The sequence below is a fragment of the Hevea brasiliensis genome, chromosome 8 (assembly GCF_030052815.1).
Source record: "Hevea brasiliensis isolate MT/VB/25A 57/8 chromosome 8, ASM3005281v1, whole genome shotgun sequence".
In the NCBI taxonomy this organism is placed as follows: domain Eukaryota; kingdom Viridiplantae; phylum Streptophyta; class Magnoliopsida; order Malpighiales; family Euphorbiaceae; genus Hevea; species Hevea brasiliensis.
Window position 1 is genome coordinate 1023368 of NC_079500.1, and position 10692 is coordinate 1034059.

At 31.9% G+C, this 10692-nt stretch overlaps 1 protein-coding gene across 1 annotated transcript; it reads right to left on the bottom strand.

The window, feature by feature from the left end:
* Window positions 1–4960: 4960 nt before the first annotated feature.
* On the bottom strand, window positions 4961–9950 carry LOC110666854 (linoleate 13S-lipoxygenase 2-1, chloroplastic-like). The gene is made up of 9 exons (XM_058150898.1): window positions 9556–9950; window positions 9203–9477; window positions 8860–9097; window positions 7218–7541; window positions 7041–7126; window positions 6808–6918; window positions 6416–6717; window positions 6039–6305; window positions 4961–5951 (listed from the first exon to the last, which is right to left on the bottom strand). The coding sequence occupies exons 1-9, from the start codon at window positions 9905–9907 to the stop codon at window positions 5192–5194; spliced, it is 2715 nt and encodes a 904-aa protein (XP_058006881.1). The 5' UTR covers window positions 9908–9950; the 3' UTR covers window positions 4961–5191.
* Between the last annotated feature and the right edge of the window lie 742 nt (window positions 9951–10692).

Sequence of the window (10692 nt, forward strand, 5' to 3'; positions counted from 1 at the left end):
ATTTGAGATGAATTTCATATTCAAGTAAAGTGATTTCGCAAGTCCTCTAATTTAAATAAAAATTTGAATTTATTTTTTTTAATTTATTTTCATTTTCTCTGAATAATTAAGTATTCAAACAAAAGGTTACTCTGCACAATTAAGGATCAAGCAAAGGGTTTAGTGTTTTGAGACAGATGATGTTGATCTCGGGCCGGTGGAGGACAGGGCGGTCCGGTGGCTGAAGGTGAAGGATAGGTGTTGGTCGGGCCATGAAATGGGGGATTTAATGAAAAGTTTTTGGGCTCACAAGGCCTGGATTAGACTGGCCCATTTAAGTATCTCAACAACGCTGGTAAGAGCTAATGGGTCACTGACAGCAATCTAATTCATTGATTGGTTTAAGTATATACTGTAAAATGTAAATGTGTTTTATATGGGGTAAAAGAGATCTATTAAGACTTTATTTTACATAATCATAGGGAGATTAAAAAAAAAAATTAGAAGAAAATAGTAAGTTAATGAATTGGAATTTTGCTTATGAATTTTGAAAATTTGCTTAATTTATTATGAATAAGAATTATATATTTATAGTAAAATATGGAAATACACTATATATGTTTTTGTACTTAATATATAATTGTAATAATGATATGAATTAGGATATTTTAGTATAGCAAATAAACTAATATGTAAATAGTTGTAACATTACTAAGGTCATGCTAGATAATATTAATTGTTTTAATACTTATCAGTTATTTTATTAATTAATTATTAATTATTAAATATTAACTGTTAGTAATTAAATATTTATATAATAATTTAAAACATAATTATTAGATAAAAATAGCTGTTAAATATAAAAAATATTTATCATCTTGTTCATCCTAGTTAAAATATTTTCTTAATATCTAAAAGTTAGAAAAAATAACTTTTTATAAATTATTTTCTTAACATCTAAATACTATGTCACTGAATAGTGTAAATAAATCAATACATTAAATGCTATTTTAAAAATTATTATCGAACATGACGTAATTATAATTACATAAATAGACTCACTCTTAAAAAATAAATAAATAATAAAAATATAAAATTTATTATATTGTAAGTTTTTCCTTTAAAAAAAAATATATATATATATATTTAATTAATTTCGATTGAGATTAAACTCAAAATTTACAATTTTAAAAACAATTCTAATATTACTTAGCTAAGTTCATTGGTGAATGTTTCCTTCTTAAAAGCTTGTGTGGCATAGTCAGTGTGATTTTTTTTTCCCCTCTTCCAAAATAGAAATTTTTAAATTTTACAAGTAAGCAAATTCTATAATGTCCTTATATGCTCTTATATAATTTTCCTTTTCTATAATATCTCTAAAAAAGTATGTAAATAAATTTTAAGTTTTAATTGAGTATATCACTATTTATTATTTTTATTTTATATTAACAATGAATACCATCATGATCAATTTGTGGCCATTGGATGCTCTGCAATATTTCTTTTTTCCTCAAGATTCAGTGTAATTATTACAATCCCATAATAATTGCCTTAAAATAAGAAATTTTTCATCCATTTTTTTGGATGAGGTGATATAAAGGGTAAATTATAATTAAGAGATTTTAGGGTAAATAAAAAAAAAAAAGTTTCTTTGAATTGAGAGATAACAAAATCAATGAGCTATACTAATAGACTCTAATGGAAGAAAATCAATTTTTATAAAATAATTTTTGCATTCTGCACATCAATCTAACAAAACAAAAACCAACACTTCATACCAGATGGAGATAACAACTTAGATAGATGAAAATACATATGCATGATCAAATGATCACAGCTAGGTGATCTTCTTGGCTTCTTCAACTACAGCTCTCACAAAGTTAAAACAAAACCATAGGCGAAAGTATAAAAAGGAGTTACACTTGAAGGACTCAATATTGGATTTGGTCTTCTTCTAGGGTTTTCTCGGGGAGGAATTATTACCCTTGAGCTTCCATCATCAATATTCCTCACTTTTGACGATGATTTAGAGGCCAAGCAACACAGAATTGCAGAGAAGATAGCCATAGTTGGTCCTCAAGCTCTGTCTTTTGTCACCTAATAGAGTAATACTTCTTTTTATCTTTTGGAATACTATTTATATATAGCAGGAGTTGTAAGAGTCCTTATCTATATGTTACATATATAGGAAAAAAAAAAAATTAAAGTTTGCTCCTTCAAGTATTTCCTACTGATCTCTTCCCTCCAATTTCACATTTTTTATTTTCAAATTGTTACGATTAAATTTGATCTAAATTAGGTTTACTATATACTCAAGATATAAGATGTGATGTAGAACTCACCCATTAAATATATGATTTTCACATTTTTCACATTTATATTTTAATTCATAATTGATCGAGTCTAAGTAAAAATTTATCTTAATTTTAACTCATTATAGTTGTGAAAACATATAATTCACAAAGAAATAAATAAATATGAGTTATCTGATTAAGCATGATTTCTGAAAAATTCAGAATTCGAAGGATTGGATAAATATGTTAATATCTCATGATGTAGAGAAAATTTGATGCTAAAATTTTTATTGATGTTGTATATGAATATCTTGAATACATTATTAAAATTTAGGATTTATCTGATGGTTGGATTATTATATATAAATTTAAATGTATAAGCTGCCATATTGGGTATTAATGGTTAGGTTAAGTTGAATAAATGATTTTGATGGAACTAAGATTATTTTGAGATACGGTATGAAGTTGTTGAATTATTATGTGATTGTGGAATATTTTTTAGAAAGAATTATTTATTTTTAGTTAGATTTTTAGTGTTATGCAATATTTTGATTGAGATTTGAGTAGAAATATTGGGAATAATATTTATTTAGAGAAATTAGTTGATAGAAAAATGCATAAAATACCATGTAACTTCTCTAATCATCTTGTTCACTTAGCTCTTTTAAGTTACAAGAAATAAAGTAAATTTTATATTATCATGGAATTTAATTGTGAGGGTTAAACCCTAAACTCTACTGCAGTTCATAAATTTTATTTAATTTAGTTTTTGGACTTAGAGTGGAAATCAAGGAAGAGGATGTGAATTATATTATTTATGCATGATAAAGGTTATACTTTTTTGTAGAATTACGGAACCTGATCATCCATGTTGAAATGAAAGTACGTAGGCAGTCTTCGAGTGTGATCTAAAATAGGTAAAATTTTATTCTCTTTGCTTTCAATGTTCATTTTTCCAATCCTCTAAATATTTGGATCTGAAATAATATTCATAAATATGATGTCTTAATATGTAAATGGATTTATTAATATATTTAATTAGTCACTTGGGAAAAATTATGTTTATAGGAGGTATTTATAGTTAGTTTAGTGGATCAATTGTTTATAGAAAACTATAGTTTCAGGTTTCACATGTTTTAATTAGGAGGATGGGTGGGACACAGACTGTATGTCAAACACATATATGCACTCTGTTCTGCAATAACCGAGAAAAACACAAGGTTTAGATTTGGGATGCAACTTGGTGGAGGTATAAGGGCGAAGCCATGGATAGCAGAGGCGACCCAACACACGAAGCTTACTATAATTAGGAACCTTAGAAAATAATGTGAAAAATGGAGATGAAAAATTAAGAACAGAAGTGGCCATCCTATTAATAAGATAGACTGCAGTTCTGAAAGCATATGACCAAAAGGACAATGGAAGAGCTGAATGATGAAGTCGAGTGAGACCGGTTTCAACTAAGTGGCAATGTTTTTTTTTGGAAATGCCATTATTTTGCGGGGTATAGGCGGAGTTAGCATGCGATTAATGCCATGATCATGGAGAAATGATTTTAGCTTAAGGTACTCACCTCCATTATCAGAGTAAAGATTGAGAATGGATGTTTGAAAAAGTTTCTCAACTGCAGTAAATAGTACTGACATCAGATTTTTGTGCAAGAGGGAAAAACCAGGTATATCTTGTAAAATGAATGACAAATATAGTGTAATACCTGAAGTTATCAATGGAAGTAATAGGAGCAGGACCCCATACATCAGAAAAATTTATTTCTAAAGGTTTAGAGCTTGACAAAGTCGATTTAGAAAAGGGAAGACGATGACTTTTATCGCATGAACATGAATTACAATTGAAATTTAAACTTTCAGTAGAAACACCTAAGAATTCACGAGCTAGTCGCTGAAGAGTGTCAAGCGAAGGATGACCCAATCTATTGTGCCAATTATTTATAGATGTGCTAGCAGTAGCAAACGCAATTGGTTGAGTCACAGCTGAAGGACTTGGCCATTCATAAACTCCGTTCTCCTTCCTTCCTTGAAGAAGTTGCACCCCTGCGCTTAGATCCTTCACAACAAAATGAAAGGGAAATAATTCAATAGATATATTATTGGAGACACAGAAATTAGAAACAGAGATTAAAATTTTCTGCATTGAAGGAACACATAAGGTATGGGATAATAAGTATGAAGCACTGGAGGAATTGAGATATGCTGTACCAGAATGAGCGATCTCCAAGCCTGTTCCCAATTAGAATATTATCAGGTCCATTCTATTCAATTGGATTAGAAAGTTGTTGAATGTCAAGGTGACATGGTGACTAGCCGCTGAATCAACAAGCCAAGGAGAGTTGGGCCGAGATGCAGCACCAGAAAAATTTGCAACAGGATATGTGAAGCGAGACTGTATAGACTGTATGCATTGCTTAGCTGAATGACCAGCCATATCGCAGATTTGGCTTTGTCGACCAAAATGAAAATTACGAGGAGGAAAAGATTTGTCCTATGGCCATCCTTGATTGGAAGGATATAAGTTTGAAGATCGTGATTGATTACCAAACACCCTTTGCCGATTGGAACTGGTACCCTTAAAATTTGATTTCCTTTATTAATTACTACATTATATTTTTCATAAAAAATGGGATGTGGCAACAGTAGAGATATATTTTGAATATATTTATAGTCATAGTATCATACAATTCGATGCACAACTTTTTTAAAAAATTTTTAATTGATTGATAAGTTGCATAATAAGAAGGGTAGCTCTGCCTTCAAACATCAACTTTCTCAATCAGAACGCTACCACAGGCACGTTTATTTATTTGATACAGACCAAATTTACATAGATCATGGAGCTTATTACCACATATTTCAAGAACATGTGTTAACATCTATTATTTTTCCTCATTAAAAGTAACTAACTTAGATTGAAATGCTGTTGGGAACACCCTTCCCTGTGACACCGGATTCAGAGAATGGCTTCAAGAGTTCATAGGGAACAACTCCAGCTCCAGCTCTATTTGTGTTCTTCAAATCATTATTCCTTTCATCAATGGTAGCTTCAAGCTCCTTCAGTCTCGCACTGAACCTTTCATATGCAGTTTTAATGACAGGATCTGCTTCCCAGGATGGTTCCAATGTGTCTCCAATATACTCCTCATCGGGTGAATGGCTTGATAGAACATCCAAAATAGCCATCACTTTAGTTGCTTGCTGCTGTGAAGGGAAGCATTTTAACAATACGTGTTCTGGTTTCTTCAAGAAGAGTTCGAAGTCCTCCTTTGCTGGATCCTCAGTTGGCATATTGTTCCTAGCAATTGTTGGCCTGTTGGGGAAGTAACCAGCAAACACATATTGGCCAAAGTTCACAGCTGCATGATGACCTGAAGTTACCCAAATTATGGCGGTTAAAACTTGAATCAAGTCTTGTTGGGTGTTCAGGACAGGCCACCATGGTTCATCCTTCTTGTCTTCATGGCCTTTAGTTCTAACTTCTTCCCACCATGCTTGAAGTTCGCTGTCAGTTTTGACTTTTCTTGCTTCTGGGTAGTAGTGGTTCACATAATCAGTTACCCATTGCTTAATTGCATCCCAAAGCATTAGACCATCATTGGCAAATGGATAGTCTTCGATTGTTAGCTTCAGGCCATGCTTTGCTGTTGGATCCTCAACTGCCATTCCCCTGAAAATGAACCAAGCAAACGATCAATTCAATTGGCTTGCATTATTGAATATAAACAAATTATTGAACCATTAATTAACGTAGTACCTGCTGATCAAGTCAGCTGGCAATGCTTCTGTATCGAAACGCCAGAGCTTGTCATAAGCAACAGAGCTAAGCTCTATGGAGTACTTGCCAGGAGAGAAAGTGCTTTCAATGATCCCACCTGCATTGATGAGCTTTTCCCGAGCAAGAGCATTGATTTCCATTGTGTATCGGAAATGAGGATGTAGAAGTCTATAGATAGGATGCATTTCACTAAGCTGTCTATTAGCTGCAATTATGTATGGCTCTACACAGCAGTGTGTTCTCAGCCTGCAAAAAAAAAGATCATGATTGCAAATGTTAGGCTTTTGGGTTAGATTTAGCGTTTCTCACAGTGGATGAATTCAATTAGCCCAGGAAAGACCCTGTAAAACAGTTACCAGTGAGACACAAGTTGGTGGATGCCAGAGTCATGAGCTATGGCATGTGCCTTAGCCAACCTCCATAGCCAACAACTAGTGGAATCATAGCCTGGTGTAAACACTTGTTTCCATTGAGGCTTGTCACCGATAGGTGGGCGAGTGAGTTCGATAGCAACAGGCCTCAGTGTGCTATCATTCACAAGGAAGAACAAAGTCCTGGAACCATATAAAGTGGTGCCTTCAAGCTCCCTTACTTTGGCCACATATGGTAAGAGAATATCATGGTAATCCAATATAAATAGCCTCTTTTGCTTCAAAGCCTATAAAACCACAAATTTTGAAGACTTGTTTAGGTTAAAAACAAGAAAATTCTTCATTTCAGCTTATCGATAGTTTGCTATTGTATTTACCTCTTCAACCGTCATGAAGCCTCTGATTTCTTTTTCAACTATTTCCTTTGTGATTGCTGATTCAGGAGGACCATAGATTTTAGGGTCAAGTTTGCTCGTCAGAGGCCATTCCTGAGAGAAAAAATTCACGAATTTTGTCTTTTTTTATTATTTGTTCTTATTCAGGTTCGAAGTCAAAACTTCAAAGTTTTGAAAACGATTCAGTTCCGTTAGCAAATTAAAGTTAGCCTTACCGTAACTAACTGTATGCCATATGGATTAAGACCGGCAAGAGTTTGACGAGAAAATTCTTCATCGCTGAACCAAGAAAATTTGTCTCCTGCAAGAAAAAAAAAATTCATTTATGGGAGAAATTATACATGCATGTTCTCTCAAATGTGACTAATTAAAGGAAGAGAGGAAAGCCATACTGTCAAAGAGTTCAGGGGTCTCAAAGAGCAAGAGTTCATCGCCAGTTTCCTTAACAGCTTTCACAGTTCTTGGTAATAGCGTCTGAAGGTACCAAGGTTTTTTAACATCTTTTGGCAAATCAATTCCGTCGTTAAATAGTTTGTCTATGGCAGTGAAGTATGGGAATCCAAGCTTGTCATCAAGAATTGCAGTCTCTATGGTAGGCACCAGGGCGTGCAACAGAGATCTTACTGTATTTATACCGAATGAAGCTTGCTTCAACTCCGCAAATGCCTCATCCCTCGGTACATAAAAATCACTGCTTCTTGATTCTGTTAATGGGTCTGCAATCGATACCATGTCACAATTCCAAAGGTTAGAATCCTATTAAGTGGTAACCAAATCTCCAATATTCATTCATTTTTTTTTCTTTTCAGAAATGCTAATTAGAAATCTTTTAGGATTTAAATATCTGATCTCCTGTAATCAGGGGCGGAGAGGGGCTAGGTGCCCCCTCAAATTTTTTATTATTAATCTCTAATAATTTATATTTTATTATCTAAATTAAATATTAAAATTATTTAGTTGCTATTAAATAAATACAAAAGTTCAATTAAAAAATTAACTTAAAAAATTCAATTATTTTAATTTTTTATTATTTATTAGTAGTAATTATTTGATGAAAATGAAATAAAAAGTTAATCTAATAATTTTCTATCATACAATTGGGATTTTTTTCATTTTTATTTTTGCTTTAATAAATATAATTTTTTTTTAAATATATTCTCTTTCATTTTGCTTTCTCTCCTTTATTCCATTTTAATTAAAAAATTATTTTATTTACATAAGCACAAGTAGATAAAACTAGCAATCTTAACTTTTATGTAAATTTTGAATTCATCAACTTATTAAATATATATTTGTTTTTATATGATATATTGACTTTATTATTTTACCAAACTCTAATTTTACATGTCTCTTTAATTTTAATGATTTTTTTTTTACTCTTATGCTATTATGTCATATAATTTAGTTATTTAGAGTTTATGTTTGTTTTCTGACTTTTGAATTTATGAATTTTATATAAAAATTTGACATAATACTTTGATGCTACTGATTTTTATTTTTTAAATAATATAATTTATATTATAAAGTTATATAATAATCAAAACTATAATTTGTAATACTTATTATAGAGATTTTATTATAATTTTTTAATTGATAAATAATTCTTAAAGTTTGAAATCTTGTATTATTTTTATTTATTATATATTTTATACTCTATTATATATGTGTGCACCTGTGTATGTGAAAAATATTTTATTGATATATTACGATTGGCTTCCCAATTAAAATTTTCTGACTTACCATGTAGGCATACACAAAAAATTATTAAATGTATTAGAAATATTAAATTTTAGTATTTCTTATACTCATATAAATATATACTTCTCCATAAATTATGAAAAGTGGATTCCACAGCTATGGTGAGTGAAAGAGCACATGCTTCTTATACGAATGAGTTACTAGAGTAATTCTTTCTTGGGTTTTCTTTAATTTGATTTAACATTTATTAATTATGCCAATAGATATTGTTAATTATATTGGTTTTTATTGAGACCTAACCTTGATAATTAAAAAAATACATAGAATTGTAATTACCCTTTTTGGTGCGAGGACGTCCTGTTCTACAACGCCTGGGGTAGGGGTGCTCTTTGCCGCCGAGAGCAGGTCTTGCAAGGTCTTGGCTGGATTCAGGATCTCCAAGGTCATTATATGTATCATAGTCATAGATCCTCTCAAATGACTGTCTCTCTCCTTGTCCATTTCCTCGTAGATTTTCCAACTCCTCCTCTCGTAGCCTCTTCAATCCATCTGGTGTGTCGGCTGGTAAATATGACTGGTTAACAGGACCAAAAAAAATAAAAAAGTCAGATTCAGATTTTTTTTTTTCTTGAGATAGTAATTAAAGGAAAAGAAGACTCTGCGATTATGAATATAAGACCTTGTTGGTGAAGAAAATTCTCTTCTTAGGGTTATCATGTTTGGAATGAGCCCATGAATTACATGAAACAGTAACAGGACCCTGAGGGAACCCTTCAAGAACTATGCTCTCGATGAAGATTTCCTTGTGATGTTCATTCTCTATCAGGAGAGCACCAACCTCACCGAATCCATCTGGAACCTTGAATGTTGCCTCTAACTTCACCTCACCAGGCTTCTGAATCCCTAGATGAATATGAGCATATGCCTTGACCGTATCCTTCTCCAGCCCCGTTTCTGTTCAAGAATTAAACCATGTGAGTTCCATAATTCTTTTCTAATAAGCTTGAGGGTATATGTTAATATAATACTTACTGGAATCAAGGTCTGCACTAACAAGCTCCAAAAGGAGACTTTTACCAATGACATCTGTGATCTCATCAAGAGGTTGTGTGATACCAACACTAGAGATGAGTCCACCAACTGTTACTTTAACAGTAATAGTTGCCTTCACTGTAACAGCTTCATTGTGATGTTTAATTGCTGATATAGCCTTATCAACGATACTAGCACGCACGCTAAGGCTTGGGTTTTTCCTAGGGAAGCATTTCTGCTGCTTATAATAAGTAGGGAAGGAAGTGTTTCCATGGCTAGAAAGAGAAGGTTTTGGTGGCAAAAGAGAAAAGGGTTTTGTTGAATTTGGCTTCTGAATCTGAGAGCTTAACATTTTTGAGATTGATGAAGAGGTTGATGATGATGGAGGAGAGCAATAAAAGCTTTGGCTATGGATGGCAACTGAGGAGATGCGTGAATTTATATAGTATGAAGAGGCCAAGAGGGTCACATCTATGATTTAGACATTGTGGTAAACGTGTATATTTTTGTATATTTCCTAAGTTTTTTTTTTTTTTTTTTTTTCATGTAACATACAACTACCCATGTTGTGGTTCCTCAAGTCAACACAATTTAAAAGTTAGGGATAAATTTTAATAATTGGTCCTAAACTTATATAGTTGTAATATTATAGTCCTTCAACTTAAAAAATGTAACAAAAAACTCCCTAAACTTTCAAATTTTGCACAATAGAATTCCTCTGACTTTCAATTATTAATTTTCCAGTTAGAAACTGATGTGAACAGCTCGCACATGGTGTTTTGTCAACATTTCTCTCTTCTCTCCTATACAAAGTATAAAATTATTCTCTTTATACATGAAAATTTATTCTGTCTATAGAGAGGAGAATGATTCAATTTACACATGAGTTGAGAGAGAAAAGAGAAATACTGACTAAACTTTATGCTGGAGCTGTCCAACTTTATGCTGGAGCTGTCCAAGTCAGCTTTTAACTAAAAAACCGATAATTAAAGGTTAGAGAAATTTTATTGTACAAAATGTGAAAGTTGTACAATTATTCTCTCTATACGTGAGTAATTATTCTGTCTATAAAAAGGAGAATGATTCAATTTATACATAGGTTGAGAGAAAAAAAAAGATATACTAACTAAGTTTTAT